Source organism: Solea solea, chromosome 21 (genome assembly GCF_958295425.1).
Source record: "Solea solea chromosome 21, fSolSol10.1, whole genome shotgun sequence".
Classification (NCBI taxonomy): domain Eukaryota; kingdom Metazoa; phylum Chordata; class Actinopteri; order Pleuronectiformes; family Soleidae; genus Solea; species Solea solea.
The window spans coordinates 7,212,194-7,233,758 of record NC_081154.1 but is presented as its reverse complement, the minus strand read 5'-3'; the positions used below and the strand labels follow the sequence as shown (position 1 = coordinate 7,233,758).

Here is a 21,565-nt window from a genome sequence, read left to right as displayed (position 1 = left end):
AAGTTTTTATAGAAGTCTTAATCTAAGGCTACAACCACATATGTTTTTTGTGTTAAAAGTTATTCTCCCATTATACAAAGGCACTTCTGTGTAGTAGATTAAATTTAGGTTGTGTCACAAACATAACATGATCTCTCTTGGTGAACATACTGTATAATAGATGTGCTGTCCTCTTTTAATTTTTCAAGAACAGTTTCATGCCTGTAGCTGTTGTTTTTTTCACGACGTCATTCACTCTCTTTTTCTGCCACAGGCCTCCTGAGTTCACTGTTTACACTTTCTGAGGACGAGTGGGTGAGTCTCAGTTTTGAACTCAAGGCGAGTGTGGAGACCACCGGCAACTCAAAAGCCCATTGTTCAACTTAGTTGCATATGCATTTTCTACCCACACTTTCTACATTGTACATTAATTACCCTTTATTTGGCCAACATTCATATTTTTTTTCATTAATTTTTATTCACCCCTGGAGCTGTTTTTTTCCAGGCAGCTTCTGAAACTACCTGACCGCCTCTGTGGCGATGTCTCTGTCGAGTATTACAACAAAAATCACAGATAATCCCATCCTACACTCTTGCGGTAAAGATCCGGTGTGTCAGAATTAGTGACATCTAATGGTGAGAGTGCAGATTATAACAAACAGAGGACTTCTACGCTCACGTTTCCCTTTACTCGAGCACGCCAGGGAACTATCCGGTGGACTTTTCATAGCGGAAAATATGTTATTTTTCGTGTGCGTAGTAAGCCTCTGCTTATTTTAACTTTTTTGACCGTCTGTACTATTTTAAGCTGTAGTTAGATAACTGTGATGAACTGTCATGCGTCTGTTTAGTTACGACACCTAATCCCTTGTGAGGACCACCTTAAACTCAGTGCTACTATGAGGCCCGTTCTCCAAACATCCTCAGATTAAGGTCTACCAGATGTGGTGGAACACTCCACAACTGGCCAAGTGTTGAGTCAGTCCTAACTAGATCCTGTAGAAAATTTTCCTCTCGCACACAGCCACAGCAGAGTTTCACGCCCTCTCAGTTCCACATGGTGGCTGAGTTTAAACCAGGACACTGGGAGGCTGCCAGGCAGCGATTTTGGAGACATGGAACTCCCTTAATGTACATAAATTAGAGGCAGGCTTTTCAAAGATAGCTTTCTGCCTCATTCCGGGGTGCCATGTGGTTTCCATAACTCATGTGCATCCAAATGTTGTTGTTGTTTTTCCCCCAACCAACCCCCCCGAGTGTTTTTCTTGTGCAGAGGACTGTAGAGCAGAGAGTGTCAGTGCGATGCATGATGGAATAAAAGTTTTGAACATAATGAATGGAAGGCACTTTGGAAAATGGGTTTCCATGGAAAATTAGTTTGTCAAGACTTTATCCAAAAATGACTCTCTTGACTAAAGACTTTCACTGTGCACCTCCAACTAATGAATGTAGCCTACATTAAAATAAACAAGGTATCCAACCATAGATTTACAATGATTTCAGACTAAATAATATTGGTAAATATTGTCGCACTCTGATAGAGTTATACTTACTATATATTATTTAATCTGTCTGTTGCCTTCTTTGACCTTCCGATCTGACATTGTGCCAATCCCAGCTGACCATCAACCATTCGCTGTCACACCTACGGTCAATTTGGCTAATTCCCAAATCTGTGGGAGGAAAACCGGGGGAAAACATCTAAACTCCATGCAGAAAGGCCATCCTTTTTCCGACCGGGATACGAACCCTGATCTTCTTGCTGCAAAGGCAAGAGTGCCAACCACTACACCAATCTTGTGGCCATGGTAATTTCCTGATCTTTTAAAACAACTTTGAGTATTTTGGAGCCTAACAGAGCACAGTAGAAAGCTTTGGAATCAGAATCTGAGATTATGAGATCAAATTCTGTTGCTCAGAATCTGGATTTGATCATGGTAGTTACATTTGAGAAGCATAATACTACACCTACATTACTGTAAATAATATGATGGAACACTTCTTCTCAGCAACACTACACATCAAGAGATCATTTTGCTCCCAGTGTCAGCTTCTTTATGCCCTTTTCTCAAGACCCGAGGAGGGCTTATCTATTTTAAACTTGGCCCTGCCTTCCCTTTAATAAAACTCTTCTACATAGAAGGGAGAAGGGAAAAGAAATGGGAACGGATCCTGCCTGACATTCCTACTTCTGCTGTGCCTGAGCTTGTATACAAGCAGATCAGCACAGCTCCACTCTAACTATTCTAACCATGCTGATGGGACACGGCTAGACCGAGGGGGTGTGTCACTGAAACACCATGGAGGCTGGACCTTCAATCGTAGGTGGAGTCGCTCTGAAGTGTCTGTGTGTGCGTACAGAGGGAGGGATGAGGGAGGGGTTCAAAGACAGGAGGAGAGTCCAGTGGAAAAAAGGGGGAGCTGGAGAGGAAAAAACTCTGCCAGCTCTAGCTTGACTGGAGGGTTTTCTCTCCCTGGTGCTGCATTTGCATTCTAACACTCATGTGGTAACATCCAGCATTGCTTGGCTGCCCCTGCACACTGGCCTGATTCCAGGGATTTGACGTAGACAGGACACAGGCAGACAGACAGAGAGACAGCGTGCATCTGAGTTTTGAAGTCGGAGGGAAAAACAGAGGAAGGAAAAAAAGAAGCAGGTGTGAGAGACCGGATTGAAAAGTGGGTCTAGAAGAACCGGTGGTTAAAGAAAGTTTCATAAGCTAACTGTACACGGCAAGTCCGGCAACATGGCAGCCATGGAAGCACTGGAATCCTCAAGTGCCCAACTGGAGCCTCATTCCCTCACTGAGATCTCGGATGACGAGGTCAACCTCCCACATTCAGATGATGAAGACGATGCAGTTGCAGCGGTCAAGAAAGAGCTGGCCTCCGTGGAAACGGAAGGGGACGCTGCCGAAGACAAGGATGAGGCAGCCAATGCGGACACCCAGGTGAACGGGGTCATGGTGCTGTCTTTGCTGGACAAGATCATCGGGGCCGTGGACCAGATCCAGCAGACCCAGAGCGGCCTTGAGGCCAGGCAGCAAGAGATGGAGCGTTCGGTAACCAGCATCCAGGGAGAGTTGACCAAACTGTCCAAGAGCCACAGCACCACGTCCAACAGTGTCAATAAGATGATGGAGAAGGTGCGCAAGGTCAGCGTCAATGTGAAGACGGTGCGGGCCAACCTGGAGAAGCAAGGTGGCCAAATCAAGAAGCTGGAGAACAACGAGGCTGAGCTGCTCAAGAGACGCAACTTCAAAGTCATGATCTATCAGGTAGGAGAGTATCTGTGTGTGTGTGTCAGTGCATTACTGTAGTCTGTGTGTTAGAGGATAGAGTTAAAACACAGGACGCCATATTGGTTTAGAAATGGGTGTGGCACATGGGTGAACCAAAAACCCAAATCATCTCACAAACCCAGTGGTGGTTTGATACCAATGAAGAGTTGGTTTACCATAGATGCTTCTTTTCAGTGAGAGATTCTCCGTCCTCTTCTTCGGTGTCTGTCACTCAACAGATGTTTGAGTGACATGCTGTGGTGTCTGTCATCACTGTACAAAGTCATTCTTTCCCAGTATACAGGAGATATTCAAAACTTACAATGATGACATTCTACGTTTGCCTACTCCTTAATCAAATCAGGATTAATGAATATACTGTATTTATTGTAAAAGTGCAACTTTAATGCCTTTATAAGTTGTTTCGAAAAGTACCCTTTAATGCAAAGCCTGCATATACCCTTAAGGGAAGTATTCTGTAATATAAAACTGAGCAAAAACAGGTCGGAAACATGACTTTCTGATATCCAGCCACCCACTCTGACCACCGCCCCACCACTCCTCTATGAACTCTTTCTCCTTTTCGATGAACCTTGCCTGTTATCAAAGTTCAGGCAGAAATGATCTTTCCTTCCAAATGTTTTAGGCTGAAATAATTAGTACATGCACTACCTTAGTAGTTAGATTTGTTGTTTTAGCACTGCTATAATGGCCATGCAGTATAATTATTTCTCATTTGCTTTACTGGAACACATCCAGAAAATACTGGAACGAATGCAGTTTTAAAATAAAGTTTTCAAGAAAAACAAACAAACAGTAGTGTGACCCGCCCTGACACGGAACGAATAACATGACCCTGGCTCACGTTGAGTTAAACTCACTTTCAATCACATCATTCCAATGATCACAGAATTCGAGAGACATAAAAACATCAAAGTTGGAGGTGCCTTGAGACTTTAGCACACAACTGTACGAGTCATTTCTACGAGACATGAGTGAAGGTGCCACAATATTAAGTATAAATGAATTGTAATTAGATAATTCAAGGGCTAAAGTGGCCAACCTGTCCCTATGACAGGTATATAAATGAAACAGTGTTATTATTATAGCAATTTCATGGTCTTGTATCTAAATACCAAAAACACAAATGTGGCTGCAGACGTGTTGGTTCTGTTTGCCCACAGCTGTACAATTTATGATGTTCTTACACCACACAGTAGCCGTGATCACGGATGAACTGTACGTCTGCGATTGTTTTACTCCCAGATGTTGTTCTACACCACCCGTGCCCCACCCCACACCCGCTGTACATTGTATCAATAAACAGGATCCACTACATATGGCCTCCAGATATTTTCCTCACGTACACAGCAGACTATGCATCCGAGTACAGAATACGAGTCTGCACATGTGAGACGAGCTTGCCGTCATATGGAATAAATTCACTCCACTCCACTTTTTTTATGCAAAGATGGAAAATACCACAAGTGAGTGCAAGGCACAGAAACGTTCATTTGAAGAAACAGAGCAAATTTTCATTCATTTGTTTATGAAGGGCTGCCCTGTTTCCTATTTTAGCCTTTGCAGAGAGACGTATAATAGCTTTCAGCTTTTTGCACAGTGGTGCAAGAACATTCAAAGTTTCCACCCTTGACTCAGTCGTCATGGCTTTTACTGCCCCCCCCCCCCCCCACACACACACACACTCTGCTTCTCTCAGACTTTCTCTCTAGCGACGGAGCAAAATGTCTTTTGAGAGCCCCATCTTGGGCAACCCAGACTGTCTGACTGTGAAAGATTGAGCATTTCTGCTCGTCTAACATACTTTCACAATATATTTGGCTTCCTCATGTTGGCGCACCAGCAGAAGAATTTATATATAATGATCAGCAGATGGGCAGGGCACAACGCACAGCGAAATAACTCGCATTCGTCAGAATTCCTTGACTGAACCGCTTGTCACTCGGAAAGGATCATGAATCAAAATTTCAATTAGAGTCGTCACAATGCAATCTATCAGAAATACACACACAGGGGAAAAACAAATGGGTTTGGAACTTGCTAGCATCAGCCAACTGCCTGGGCCCTTTGGCAACAGAAACTCCCCCTGAAATGCCTATCTCTATCTCTGGCTGCCTCACTAACTCAGAACACTGGCTTTGTTTATCGCTGCCAACTCTGACATAATGTCAGATTCATCTTCATTATAAAAAAAAAAAGGAAAAAAGAAAACCACCATGTGTTCTGTTCTCAATGTTTCTTGTGCCACTGTGTTGCTGAAGACAGAGAAACATCCTCTGAAAAGTCAGTGAACTGTTTGTCTGCTCAGGACAGTGTGTCAACACATTAAATACTTGGCCTTTGGTAGGACTTGAAACTACTTTCTGCACTGCTGAGGAATCGGCAGCAGTCGTCTGTGTAAGCTCTAAAGAACTTCATAAAAAGACAGACAGCAGTTTTCTCACTAAAGATTTCATTATATCATCCAGACTATACATAAGCGTTAAATATTACTTAGATATTGGTGTATTTATTATGTGTGTAAATATAAACAGTTTTAGGTCATTTTAGTCTACATTAGTGGAATAAAAGAGGTGTCTTCTTTAGTGACATGATTCGCCACAGCATTAGTTTTCATAATAATGAAACACTGGATCTTTAACTCCAGTGTTAAACATTTATAAAGTAATCAAATACTCTTATTCCCACAAGATCTTCTCAAGTGCATTGTAGATATTTGATAGCCAAACTTAACATCATTCCCTTATTAGGGATTTCCTCTAATCCACAAGGGGGATGTGACCTAATATTATTCTATTTGTGGGTTTGTGACACTGGTAACCTAGCAACAGATAATGTTTCCTGACTATTACCAGACATTTTTACAGACTGCCTCTCACTTGTGTGAGGCAGGAGTTCCTATGACATTTTTTTCTAACCATTATAGGAATTTCATTTTTGGCAAATCATCGCTATGAGTCAAAAAAATAATACGCCAATAAGCCAATAAAACAAAACCACCTGTGGTTTACAACACAAACAATACACCACTAAGGCACTGGTATGTTGGACCAGCCCAGGCTACTGTACTGTACAATGTGTAAGTGGAAACTAATCAGCAGCAGCTCTGTCAACACATCAGGTGGAAAAGACAGTGTCTCTCTGTTAACAAGAACAGCTGTCCTCCTCTGGTGTGTGTGTGTGTGTGGGTGTGTGGGAGTGTGTGTGTGTGTGTTACTTTCATGTCCAGTAAGCCTTAGATTTACTCCCTTACATCTGTGACAGCTGAGTCGACATGGTGTCAGAAAACAGAGCTTACTGAAATAAAAAAATAATACTTGAAGTAAACTAAATCAGCACAACTCACTGTTTGATTGAAATGAGTAAAGGGCCAAATAGCCAGGGAGTGGTGGAGACCAAACCAGAGATAATAGTAGTGTAAACAAGAGACTTTAGACTCAACATGCTCACTGTGTGAACAGTATTTTGGTGATTTCTGCTTAGTACCAAGTGGCAACTGGTGGCGAAGTCTCCCACAAGAAACTGAATTCCCATTTTTAAAAGGAATCACCTAGAACTAGGCTCCTATTGGTCGGTCACAGTGGTGTCCACTCATATGTGCCACACTTTATCATTTATTTTCCATGAAATTGGAACATAATTTGGAAAATGAACACCGCGTGCTATTGAAGAAGACCTGAAACTAGCGATTAAGACAATTAACTCCTCGAGACAATTTTAGTGAGTGACAGAAATAGGTTTAACGACATTATAAATCAAGTGGGAATTCCTTTCAGTATTCAGTATTTCAGAGTTCAGTATTCTTCTTTTCTGGTTGGCTTACTACACCCAAGGTCTATGCTTACTCTTCTGCCCCTAAAGAGGCCAAACATCACTTACTGCAGCTTAAATCAATCCTGAATCTCCCCTCTTCATTATTTATGCTGTGTGAAAACTGGAGGAAGAGGAGGAGATGTCCATCCACGTAGTACAGGGAGTGGATGGGTGTGTTGCTGTGAAGAGCATATTTAGACAGCTGATTCATGGCACAGGCATCCCCAGCTCTCGATGCGAACCTCCTCTTACCTCCGCCTCTTCATGTGGAGCCAGTCGCAGCCCTGTTCCTCCCTCTTCCCCAACTCCTTTTCCACAGCGTGCCCTCCTCACCCCGCCCCGCCTCACACCACACCCCGTCCCAACTCCCGAGCCACTCCATCCCTTTCCTCCCTCTCATCGCTTGCAATTATTTCTTGTCTTTTTTTTGTTTGTATGTTTTAACTTATTTCAGCACCTACTTAGTGAATCTGCCGCTAATTTTGCCATAGCCCTTGTGTCCTCTTCTGTTACACACCAACTGTCCTCACGTCCTTCTTCAAAACATCCACGATCCTTCTCTGTGGTCTTCCTTAGCTTCATCTCAAACCAATTCCACTTTGCCTCTCTAACTTTATTTCCAAACCGTTCAACCTGAGCTGCCCCTTGAATATGCACATTTCTAATTCTGTGCACCCTTTATCTGGTCAGAGAACAAAACTAGCCAGCAGGAAATTGTATTTTTATGTGTCAGAGCCCCATTGTTTGCTGTGGTGCTTTTTCAAAAGGTTAAAACAGCTACTATTATGTAGGATTGTGTTGTATGACTTGTATATGTGACATGGTTATGGATATGAGTGGACTGAACTGAAGCAGTGTTTAAGTTTTAAAAAAAAAGTCAGGTAATATCACAATGAGACTGATGCTGGTTAGCTCATAATGCCAGCGGCACCTTTCCACGAAGCCATAAATCTCACATTCCTTCTTTCTAAATGTAAATCTATATATTTTTTCTTGATGCTACTGCAGCTCCCTTCTTTGAAAATCGGAATCTTGGACAGTGGACAGAGAAATCTCACGAACAGCTTTTGCTCATCATTTCCTTTTCCACCACTATCGCCCACGCAAAACAACCTGTTGCCTCGACGCACACTCCCTACATTTCACTCAACACCACGTTGTAAAACGGCCTTCTTGTTTCAACTTCATCCAAATCATTTACCAGTGAGCTCTGAATGTTCTATCCTCGGAATGACTGAAACCAGATCTGCTGTCACTCTGTGAGGCAACTTGTTATAATTTGATTTAAAAAAAAAAAAAAAAAAAAAGTACTTGCCTTCAGTCTGAAACCAAACAGGCTCCCAATAATGTTTTGCTTGTAAGTTCACTAAGTGTGAACCTTGTTTTCTCACACAGGTCCATCCAGGTCCATATATGGACACGAGAGACAGAAATGCTCCCAGCTCAGTTTATAAGCCAGATTGTTTCGAACATTTTTTTCGGCTGTGAGCGGTGTTTTTACGGTCGACTGTTTTGTATTTGATACAGAACGTGGCGGCAGTGCTCATGTCATGCAACTTGTTCAAGATTCTGACGAGAACTTGTTGCCATCATGGGGAGGAAGGGACACGGAGAACGGGGGGAGGGGGGGGGGGGGAGATGATAGAGGAGACAGAGTGACAAGAGAGCTAATGGAGACAGAGAAGGGGAGCGAGCTGCTCTAAAAATAGCAACTATCGCATACTTGTTTGATTGTGAGAAGGAAAGGGCCTTTCGGAGATCATGTTCCTGTTTAGTTTTAAAGATCCGAGGCTGCTGAAACTCAAAGTCATAACATCTGCTTGTTTGTGACATACGTCCATATCATCAATCATGTGTTTTCTTCTTGATCATAACATCCTCACAGCTCCTATGCCTTTATTCAACTGTACTGCCTCAGTATTGTTTTAATTGCGACAATCTATTTACATGGCACTGTTGAGTTGGTAGATGTGCAAGTTTTACTGGTAACAAGTTAACTTCCCTGTCCCTGTAGCCTCCCGTTGAAAATCTAAGGATGCTGCACTTTAGTTACCCAAACTGTCTTACCCACTGCTGAAAAAGTCTCAAAATACTCTCATCAACATATATAAATCCGATTTGTGCTATGTGTATAGCTCTATGTCAGTCAATGCTGCTTATCCTGAAACTGTTGTCAAATACTGTTGTGTAATTCAAGCCGAAAATCTAACTTTTTAGAGTCTTGTAAATGTCGGTGAAGGTTCTGCGGACGAATAACACTGAACAAGCCTTCAGGGTCAGAGGTGAAGTGTCTTCAACTTAACCCAGTGTTTTTAAAGTGCTGTTGTTTATGGTTTGGTTCATTTAAAATTGAATTAACTGTGAATTAATATATTACGAAAGCGGCTACTTCTATCTCGCAAATTCAAACCAGTCATGTCTGGGCTGTTCAAAAATAAAATAAAAATAATTCAATCCTTATTTTTCAGCTGTGCTAAAGTGCATGACAAATCTGCGCTTGACAGAAATCATTTTTCAGATCAGACAGTTTTTTTTTTTTAATTCTAAGAAGAGGCTTTTCCACATGAGTCAGAGGAGGATGACTCATAGTCAAAAGCTTTGGTTACAGAAAACATCAGTTTGCTTCCTCATATGATCTGCTCCGTCTCATGATTCTAGCTTTGGATTCTCTTATGCCCACTTAAATCATTGGCTCCAAACAGAGCACCATTGTGATAAAGTTACCATATCTGTTTCAACGAGGACCTGAATATTAGTATCACACTCAAGTCTCCGGGCTGAGTGGAACGGTGCCACAGTGAAACTCACTTAGGCAACAAGGGACGAGGGACAGAAAGCTGCAGTGTCCCGACAACATAGATAAGACTCTATGACCTGGATGAATCAAGAAGAATCAACAAAGCTGTTACAGTTTACAGCAGCAGAGTAAAATGATTGTACCAAAACAGGACAGCAGCAACTTTGATTCCTCTGCGGCTCCATAAACACTGTCTTCCTCCATTGTCATTGGAAAGTGCTAACATGGGGTGACCATGGGAACAAACACTGTCATTCCTCACGGTCCAAGTCAGTGTTAGTCAATGTGGGGGGGGGATGGAGGGGGCTAAAGCTGGAAGCCAACCAAAGAGCAGAAGGGATGAGACTGTCATGCTGCAGCTGCTTATCTCATAATAATCATAATTAGATCCCTTTGATCCCGGCATAAAACTTGTGATTCAAGAATGTTTTCACATTCTGTGCATCTGTATGAAGTTGTTATTGGATAAGTCAGTGGAATAATGCACTCACCGTGTGACGTATTGTTGTCATCACTTACAGGAGGAATCATTAATAATGGGGCTTCTGAGTTTCCACATTACAAAAGACTACATTTGTGTGTGTGTGTGTACGTCTTTGTGCTCCTACATGAAAGTACATGATCAGAATGCCCACAAACCAAATTATGTCGTAAAAAAAGAAAAAGCCCTCCACCGATAGTCAACAATGGCAAGCTGTGTCTTGCAGTGAGAGTGAAAAGCAACGGAGAATGAAAACAACACCAATGCCTGACACACGTGTGTCTGCAGCCTTGGAAACACTGCAAGAAATCTTCATGTCTGCCTCATTCATGTGTGAGCAGTTCACGCTAACTGACGTGACCTGAGGTTCCACAGCCTCGACACACAAAGGAGACGCGAGGGCGCTGCTGCCTTTAAGTGCTGTGGGAAATTCTGTTGTCGCAACTGGCCAAGAGAGGAAAACATGTGATGTAATAGTTAAAAAAAACAACATATTTTTTTCTTTTTTTTTTACTTTTACATATTCATGACTTGAATACACAGAGTTTACATGGAGACCATGGCTTCTTTCCTAGCCAAATGGAATAAGGCTACAGTCAAATCCTAATCAAATCTGCACTTGTTGCCTTCAGTCCCTGTGCAAGCAGCACCAGGAATGTTGTTTTATATCAGCAAACACTGATTAGAGACTTCTCCAGATTTGTAAACGCTAAAAACGTTCCTTCAATAATCAAGTGCTTGACAGCACTTTTTCGTGTACCACAGTCTTGACTTTATGTGTCAGTACTGATGTCTGGGGCAGTTGTTTTTACATCTTATCTTATCATCCATCGTATCAGGACCATCGTGAGGCATGTCTCAAATTGTCCTGTTTTGGAGAGTACGCAGATGACTGTACAGACCAATCTTGGCCCAAAATTCTATTGTATTGTGCCTTGAGGTCGGTCCAGTGCTAGAGCTTCCCAGCTTTTTAGCTCAAACCCTAAGTTCTTCAAGGAGGCTTTCATGGATGTCTTTATAACGCAGTCATAACCAGCCAGTTCAAAAACATCATGTACCAACTGCAATATCCAATCTAGTGATTTGGACCAATACCAGTACTGTTCCCTTTTATCAAGTGGCGCAGGATTATCCTCCCTACACATCCAAAATTCCAAAGAAGTATTGAATTTACACTGCGGAAGTTGTGTAATTTAACCAGAGGTGCAGGTGTGAATCTGCAGGAGAAATATCCACAGGCTAACAAGCATCGAGTCAAGAGAAAGTCAAGCCCCTGAGCTGTGTCTGCTACATTCTTTGGCATCAGCACAAGTCAGTCATATACCACCTGCACTGCTTACAGCTAAACTGTGTATATATACACTATATATATATATATATATATATATATATATATATATATATATATGTGTGTGTCTTTTTTTTATCAGATATTAACAAATAAGAGTAGACAACTCAAGACTCCTGAGGCAATTTTGTAAACTTGATTAATATCCCACTTGCCAAAAGGATTCAGTTGTTCTGCACTAGTCAATGCTGACAAGGCTACATGGTCTTTATCATATGTCATTCTTGTATTTTCATCAGTTCTACTTTGTTTTTATTCATTTTCACTCATTTAATGGGGCCATGTCCTCGCAGTAACAACTGTGAAGCACTTTGTAACACTGTCAAGAAAAGTTGATCAATATGTCATTATTCTATGTTTTATGGGAACACGTTTGCAGCATAAATATTCTCAATAGATTATTAGTCCATTATTTTGCACAATTGTTGCACTCTCATGAACGCTAACACATCATATTCTCCCCCATATTTCAACAACTGAACAATTTACTATGTTCAAAAAAGCTTCCTTGCAAGTTGCCTTAATAAAAACTTTCCAATCTTTTCGTAATCGCCTGTTCACGCTATCTTGTTTCCTGCTGCTGTGGAAGAACCAGAATCAGTGCAACTGAGTCAGAAACAAGCAATATTTGCCTGGCACACATCTGGCACAGGAATATTTGTTCTGTTGCCATGGAGCTGTGAACGCTGATCTCTCTCATTCCTCAGTGATCCAAGGCGATACGATCACTCTGCTACTGCACACTGTGTCGACGCCACGGAAAGAAAGAAAGAAAGAAAGAAAGAGCTTCTGCAATGCTTTAACGCAACAATGGGTCTGGTGACTCATCCCTCTCTCTCCCCCTCCAAGGACCTACTGTGGGCATGCCATAACTTTATATAGCCATCTCTCTCTCTCTCCCTCTCTCTTTCTTTGGTCTCATGTCTCTGATTAAAGGGGACAAGTGGAAACAGAGGGAGAGTCGAGAGTTCTCTCCCCAGAGTTTTATACTGTGTGGACCGTTATAGTCTTTCCCATGGTACTGTACACACACACACACACACATACATATCCATCACATCCATTAGTTTACACAAGAAGCAAAAGCCGCACAAAGTGTATATTCTCACACACCTCGTTGTGGTTTTTAAACTCTACAAATATTTGCTCAGATCTCATGTCTCTTATTAATATCTGAGATTCTTACCTAAGAATCCTTGTCCTGGGGATCCACAGCCCTGCATGTTTTAGGGGTTTCCCTGCTGTCCAGCACACCTGATTCAAATCAGTGGCTCGTTATCAGGCTGCTGCAGTGTCTGCTAACGAGCTGAACATTTGAATCAGGTGTGCTGGAGCAGGGAAGCTTCTAAAACATGCAGGGCTGTGGATCCCCAGGACCAGGACTGAGAAACAATGTGCCTTTAATCCAGTGTTTTTCTGTTTTTTTTTTTTTTTTATCAGCTTTAACTTTTATGTATGTTTTAAATGAAAAAAAAAAAACCCCAGGAGGATATTTAAATACTCCATTTTAAATTTTATAGAGCTTGCAGCAGGAGCTAAATTAAGCTGAGGTCCAAAGTTTGTTTTTTTCATCCTAAAAACATTCTCACCACAAGTTAGTCATTTGGTAGCTGACCTTAAACTTTTATATCGTATCAACATGAGCTCCATCAGCTTTTGAAGTCATGAAGTTTTTTCTAATAAAGCGTTTTTTTTTCTCCTCGTGACAACTCATCAAAGGGCCGCAGAACAAACTAATACATGGACCTTGTGGCGAGCATGTTCTCTCAAATTAAGAAAGATGGTTTTGTACGGGAAAGGAAAGATGTTGTCCTCAGTTGACTCTCAGCTTTGAAATCAGCAGCAGTATCATGAGCATTTTCACAGATTTAATGGATGTTTGCGTGTATAATGGAATACACACGTATAAGGTCATACAGTTTGCACACATGCACGCACACACACACACACACACACACACACTTTTCCACAGCGGTAGGGGAGTTCTTAGTGGTTAGAGTTTAAACAGGAAAACAGAAACAGAGAGGGGTGTGTTACAGCGGGATTCCTCTCCCTCTCTACTTTGGGCTGATGAGTGGTTGCAGTGTGGGCACAGAGTGGAAATCTTCCATGGTGTGTTTCATACCTCACACACACACACACACACAATCTCCACAGGCAGCAGCAGTAGGTCTACCCCATGATTCAAGCGCTTTCTCGTGGAAAGTATTCCCCCCCTCATCTGGAAGCATTACAGTTCACCACTGTTGCCAGGGAAACACAAGTACAACTAAATGTTTTGGCCTGGAAAAAAAAAAAAAAAGGAGGCAGTAAAATTGCAAATGGTTAGCTTGGCATGGTTTTTGTTTGTAGATTACAAGAGACAGTCATCAGAGAGACCAGTGACGTGCCGGCTGGACTGGTCACTATGTAATTTAGTGCCCACTCGTGGCAGCTGTAGTCTGCTCCTTATTGTTTCTGTCATTGTCCTGGTTGGGACTGTGTCAGTCTGACATTTTGTAGAAATTCCTCTCTGACCAGTGTCAAACTTTATGCATATGATATATATAATTAGTGTATTAGGTCAAGATGCCCGGTGCCTTGGTATCTGGGGAGGGAACCTTGAAAGTTATGGCTGTTTCTATTGAACACCATGTCTGGTTATAAGACTATGTGAGTAATAAAACTTCAAGATGGCTGAAGATAAGAATATTCTCTCACAAAATGTATTGTATGAAGTCATAGATTGGTCTTGATATGCCATCAGAGATTAGAGACATGTTTAGCTGAAATACTGGCATAACTGACAGTGGTTCAAACAGATTATTCACAAGTTGGAACCACATTTACAGCCTGTTAATACCATATTTGCTTGATGTTGTGGAAAAGGCTCCTTGTCTCTTGAGTCAGATTGCAGTAGCCACTTTTAAACTCTAGTTTAAGAGTTTTCTCTTTGAGAGAGAGCAGATTTATCCGTGTTTATTAATTACTTTTCAGTGAGGAACAGCCTTTATCTTTCACAGACAGACAACTGAAGTGTGAATGCCAGTAAATCACGAGTGTGGGCATTAAGGCATGACTTAGATGTAACATGATAGGGCCTCCCCTTGCCCATCTGTCAATAGATGTAATGTAATACAAAGGATATGCAGTACACACACTCGTCTGGCTTTGTTGCTGTTGCCATGGTTCCCCTGTACTGGTTAATAACCTGAGTGACTTACCTCTGCAAATCCAAATATACCCGCATGAAACAACACCGTCATGTTGGATATAGACTTTCAGGAAACAGGCACATGCATGTTAATGCATTCCAACTATTTCTACCTTATTCTGACTGTTAAATGTACGTCGTAATTTTGTCATTTAGTAAACCCGAACCAATATCTGTTTCCCTTACTATGAACAGTGTGATTTCATGGACAACAGGCTTGTGCTGTTCACAGCAGAGTGCATGGTGGGACAAATGCATCATGCACACTCAACACGAGACAGAAACACGGCATTTTGCTGACAACACAGAACGTCCACCTGCTGATCTCGGCCACTGAAACTCACACAAACTCAAACATACACAAATAAATACATACTAAGCCCAAACCAGACTCTGCTGGTTGCAAAAATAAGTCTGTTTCATAGTTGGGAAAATGAGCTTACATCTCACTTGATTTATAATGTCATTAAACATTTTTTCCTGAGGAGTTAATAGTCTCCATCACTAGTTTTTGGGTCTTTTTCAAGAGCACATGCTTTTTCTCATTTGGTCTCTCTTAAACAAACCAACGAATGAAAAAAGAAAATTTTTATTGTCAGAGTACGGCTATAATTCAGGATTTATGCACACTGTTGAGAGAGCAGGGAATTGTCAGTGGACAGCCTTGACTGGGCTTCAGTGCTTAGTTCAATAGAAATAAGCAGAGTAAAAACAAGGAGATCAAAACAAAGGTTCCATGTAAAAGACACAATATGTTCACAATATTTTTATGTTTGGGGTGTTTATTATGGATGATGATACTTCAAGCCTTAAAGCATAGTTTGATTTGAACATAGCTGTCAAGTAATGACAAGTCCTAGAGGTCTACGTCATCACTTTTACAGTAACAAATGTAAAATATAAGGTTAGGGGGCAAAGAAATGTGAGTATGAGGGTTAGTATTCATGCTTTCGTGCACACACACACATAGTGAGTGTTGGGTTCTTAGAGGGAGAGCGAGCCACAGTAAAAGCACTGTGAGTGCCTCCAAGATGAATGAGTTTTCCACCAGCCATGAGTCACTGCAGCAATATGCCCACTAATGACAGATGGAAAAGAAAGGAAAAAGAAAGAAAGAATGAAGGGATGTAGCAAATAAGTGTTTATATGTTAGAAAAGTGGAATGCAGCAGTCAAGTGCATGCATGTACACACACACACACACACACCTGACATGGAGGGAGACAAAAGAGCAAATTGTGACGTCGCACAATGTGATGAAGCAAATCATGAGACAAATACTCAGACGAATGCTTCAGGACACACACACACACACACACACACACACACACAGAGACTCTCTTCATCTGTCTGTCTGCCTCACACACAAACACACATTGTAGTACAAAGTGTGTTTTTTGCAGCTAACCCAATATGGAAATGATCTGCTTGTGCATGTTTGGTAAGAGCTAAGGGCAAAATGCCCTCTCACTGCCGTTGCTGCCATTGCTTAGAAAGCCCAACACACAAACACACACATGCACACACACACACACTTACTCACGAAACCATTACATACCTCATTCATCTATTTTCCATGGCTGTAAGTGTACCTTCCTGTCTTTGGCCCGGCAGCCTCGCGGAGAACAATGTCCTATTAAATTAGGAGGGTCAGGAAGTCAACACACACCAAGGTGATTGCCTGCAACTTCCTTGTACAATATTTCCATGTACTATGGACGCACACATGCACGCAGCAGAGAATTCCCTCCTGCACCCGGAGCTCCTGTTAAATCCATCATGTGCAAACACATTAGCCCGTGACCTCCTACACCCACAGCTGACAGATTGGGTTTTCCCAGGCACATGTAGGCTCCTTAAAGTTGAGTAAACAGTCCAACGTTATTTTAAAAGGGGATTTGGTCATATTCTCTCTTGTCTGTGTTATACAGTGTATTCAGAAACATGCTCCCATGAGACCCCATGTCATCCCATGACACATCATGTCTTTAGGGGGAGTGCACTAGTGCTGTGCATCCCAACCCAATGGCCTCAAAGAGTTTTGAGATCTTGGATCTCTGTCGTGAACTCCTCTGCCCAGATGAGTGTAGACAATAGTGACCTTTCCACTGCAGAGCAGGTGCAGAACAGCACCCTCTCTCTCTCTCTCTCTCTGAAATGCAGTGGACTGGTCACAGTCTCCCATCATGGGCCAGGTTTCCCTAAGTGATTTTCAATACCCATTGCAATTGTTCTTGAAATCAAAACACGACGTAATGAACTTGAGCAGGACGTGTGTTTTCCACACAGCTGCTCCCTCATCCGAGGTCAAGTTATACCCAAGATACTGCAGCACAATACCTTCATAAACCTGCCATCACACTGAGCAGCAGCAGAGCACAATAGGCACATGACACACCCGCCCACCGTCAGCTCTCGCACCACCATCTTCCAGCCCATACTTTGATGCTATCATCTTCCTGCTGAGCAGATGATTTTCCAAGACTCTGAAGCATCCTCCCATTTGTGCTATTACTCAGTTCATACGACAACAGAAATGCATCTCCCCTTCCACACCTTACAGCTGGCCCCCCTCCTTTCACCCTGTGCTCCTTTGTTCTGACTTGTTCCTGTTTTGACCATAAAGGCATGAAGAGGGAGAGGAAAAGACAATACACACAAGTATTGGCTCTCATGCAGACATCCAGGAGCCCAATTGGATGAGGATTTGCCCGTGATGGAAAGAGGAAGACGGCCCCCACCTCCTTTTCCCATCCCTTCATTAATAAGTCAGAGTATGTACGTGAAAGAGAGAGGGGAAAAAAAAGGCTCCCTCATTTGGAAAGTAAAAGGCCGAAAGGCGAAACAAAAGTGGGTGGGAGAAGAAAAGGCCATGGGAATGAAAGAGTACTGTAGATGATGGAGAACACATAGGAAAATGCAGTGGTGTTGTTTTAGAATGCTGTATCAGGGCGGGCCAGGGTCAGGTGGAGTTTATGTCTTTTTGGTAGTGTGGGACTACTTGTTGTGAGATGCTAGCAAAAAATATATGTGTGAGCTACAATCAAAAGGGTTTATCTCCTGAATTTCTTGGAAATCTTGGGTTGGGAATCTTTGGGTTGTCACGAAGGTTGTGTTATAAGTCCATCTTCCAAGAAAAGAATTTTCTTTGCCATCCTGAACCCTCATGTCATGTGTAAATTTTGACTTTCAACAAGGTGTTGTTCTTTCTACCTCATCCTCATCAAATGTTTTTTTTTTCACAGGATGAAACGAAGGTTCCCTCAAGGCTCAGTATCTCTAAATCCATGAAGGTCTCTGAGTCTGCGGCAGGCAGTAGAAAAGGCAGCGTGCTGGAAGGTGTGGAAGAACACGTACTGGAGGAAGGAGAAGAAGGCGAGAAAGCAGAAAAACCCCATGTAGACCTCTCATCAGACGAGGAGGGAGTGGAGATCGAGGACATCCTTGAGGAGACTCGCGCTGAGCGCATCAAGCGAAGCAGCCTGCAGCGCGTACAGAACCTGAAGACCGTTTTCTCGAAGGAGAAGATGGATAAGACCAAGGCAAAGACCAAGGAGAACCTGGAGAGGACCAAACAAAAAACCAAGGACAACCTGGAGAAGACAAGGCAGAGGACAAGAGATAACCTGGAAAAAACCAAGCAAAAAACCAAGGAGAATATAGAAAAAGCCCAGCAGAAAACTAAGGCTAACCTGGAGAAGACACGTCACAGTTTAGAGAAGAAGATGTCAAAGATTGGAACACGCATGGCTGTCAACCCGGAGCGCAAGCAAAAGATCACGACATCCCGTGAGAAGGTGAAGAAGTCCTTTACACCAGACCACGTTGTTTACGCCCGGTCCAAGACTGCTGTCTACAAGGTGCCGCCCTTCACCTTCCACGTCAAGAAAGTCAGAGAGGGCGCCGTTGAGGTTGTACAAGGCACTGAGATGGTGGAAGTGTCCCAGGATGCTGAGCACTTCAGCGAGATCGATGAGGCCATCGAGAAGGGAATAGAGGAGGTTGAGATGGAGATGATGAATGGAGGAGGGGATGACGAAGAGGCAGAGGACGACGAAGACGAGGACACCCACGATGCCCTGCACGAGCATGAGCACGAGCATGAGCACGATGACAGAGACAGTGATTAGAGATAGAATGAGGAATTTGCCAAAAGCCTAACGAAATCCTTTGCGACAACCCTGAGTGTTCTGTAAGAACTGATCGCTACAGCTTGGATCCTACTTCTATTATTCTGGCCACCATTCCTATCAGTTATAATAATAATTTGTATTCACCAGTATAGCTGTCAAAAATCTGGAGGCATGGCAATGTTGCTGCAGATTCATCAAGGACAGGCGATGAATAAGCCAATACTTCATCCAGATTTAGTTCAGAAGATGTAGAAGATCACTAAAATTGAAAGAAGAGGAAAAAGCAGACCTGATATAATTAAGAGATCACCAGGTGGAGACACCATCATTGTGAGAAGGTTTAATTTGTCATCATCATTTTCCATCAACACTACACTACACTTATCACTTACATATGGTGGAATGAGTATAAGGAAATGACTCGTCTCCCAACAGCTGACATTAAGGTCGGTTTGCTAGAACACCAATGGCCAAATTATTCATAAATACATTGAGATTTTCCAGAAGTACTTCACATTACATACCAGACATACAAGTACCCTTTCACTCCCTGCTTTGTTATCTTACTCTGTTTAATTTACCCATTATTTGGAGGTAAATCTTTGTCATTTCAAAGGTTTTTATGAGCTCACAGTTTAAATGTGTGTGTAAAATGTTCTATGTAATCACACTTCACACTATGCTGATGTCATCTCTTTTCCATCGCTGACAGAATGTAATCCTCATCACTGTCTTTTCAAAACATGTATTTTCACGCAGAGCTCTTTTTGTAGTATTTTACCACCAGTGTTCCCAAAGTATACCCTGCGCCAAGGTCTGTTGCATTTCACTCATCAGTGGTTACAAAAAACTGACATTGCTAAATCCAAATACCCTGTCTATTCACAGAATAAAAGTGTTTTGTTGCTGTGGTCTGACACTGACCCCTAGTGTTCAGCCATTTTACTTTTTTACCAACTGTTGTCTCTCACATCCACCATGTCATTTCAGTATTTCCACATAATATGGTGCACATGTGTTTCTATGTAACAAGATGTAAAAAGGTGTTTTATTCTGAGAATGCTTTGCAAGACTGAAATTGAGAATTAATGTTCTGCTCTGACTGCATTTCTTCAAGCATATTAAAGGTTAGCGGAGGCTGGAGCCTTTCTATGCATTCTTTGCGCTGAACCTTGTATAGCTGTCCATCAAAAAAGGCTAACACGTCAGTCTCACGCATATGAGAGAATATATAGTTTTACATAAATGTCCCATGTTGCCATATTTGTTTAGCTTCCAGCTCAGATAAAAGAGCAATTGTATTTGTGTTACTTTTTGTATATAATGTGAATCACAGCCAATGCCGATCACAATGCATACTGATTCTTACTTACCAGAGAGCCTCTTGCCTTCTGTTGCCAGCACTTCTTCAGCATTTTAGTAAAGCTTCTTGGGCCAAAATCATTTTTGATATTTGCACAGATTTCCCACAGTGCAGGAATATACCTATTAAATATTCTAGCTTTTTTTTTTTGCAGTGCAGACGTGGTTTCAGGCTCAGTCCTAAAAAAAAGTGAATTAACAATGCCATGTCTGTCAAGGCAGGAACAACATGCAGCCAAAGTGTAGATCAAATGTAACCGTTTCCTCACTTTTGTTTTGTCATTAACAGACTCTTTTAAAAAACATTTCATGTTAATTTCTTAACCACTAATGATTGAATTAATAAAAAAATATTTGCTTCACAGTTGTTGGAGTTTTTATTTCATGTCACTAAAGATTGTCTGTATCTGTATAATCTGTGAACTTTGAGGGTTCAATTTCAACTTTTTTAGTGCTGGAGTGACAGGCTCTTTCTACTGAATATATATCAAGACATACTGATAATGATATAAGTAATCAATCAAGAATATGTACTGTATGTTTGTATGTTTTTGGAGTAATAATTCCTGCTATTAGGCCCCAGGGCCAAAAACTCTGGCTACACTGCTGTCTAGTGGAAGGTAATGGTACAACACCTTATATTTGCAACGGAATTTCACTTGAAGTCTTAAGATTAATCTGGTTTAGTTTCAGCTAATTGTACTTCATGTTTCATAAAAAAAAAAAAAAACAACGTCATTCTAAATTTGTATTTCTTTCAATAGGAAACAAGAATGAATTGCATTTTTATTCTTCAAACTCCCAAGCCTGTGAAGGAAGAGTTTGTTTGTCACAGGAAGAGGAAACACAAAGCTGATGACATACAATGCTGTGATAAAAATACCTCAAAGTCAAATAATAAACAATAGAAACATTAAACAAACCATGTTTATTTCCTAATTTCTGTTTATTGTGTTATATATTGGGGTTTTTGGTTTTGTTTGTTTTTTACACAACTTTTTCTTAATCTATAACTGTTGCTTTGATACATAAGTACAAGCTCATTAGCGGTAATAGCCATTAGATAAACACTGATAAAACAGATTTGTATTTGTCACTTCGTTGGGTGCGGGCTGGGGGGTGGGGCTCATAACGGAAATAAGAGAGTTGACAAGACTG

General features: G+C 41.7%; 1 protein-coding gene across 1 annotated transcript; it reads left to right on the top strand.

Moving 5' to 3' along the window:
* The first annotated feature begins 2,419 nt into the window (after positions 1–2,419).
* On the top strand, positions 2,420–20,771 carry cavin1b (caveolae associated protein 1b). The gene is made up of 2 exons (XM_058621482.1): positions 2,420–3,257; positions 18,158–20,771. Exons 1-2 carry the CDS (start codon positions 2,727–2,729, stop codon positions 19,040–19,042), a joined length of 1,416 nt encoding a protein of 471 aa, XP_058477465.1. The 5' UTR covers positions 2,420–2,726; the 3' UTR covers positions 19,043–20,771.
* Positions 20,772–21,565: the final 794 nt, after the last annotated feature.

Coding starts and splice junctions, on each gene's coding strand:
- cavin1b (XM_058621482.1), top strand. CDS start 2,727: ATGGCAGCCATGGAAGCACTGGAATCCTCAAGTGCCCAACTGGAGCCT. Junction 3,258..18,157: donor TCAAAGTCATGATCTATCAG/GTAGGAGAGTAT, acceptor TTTTTTTCACAG/GATGAAACGAAGGTTCCCTC.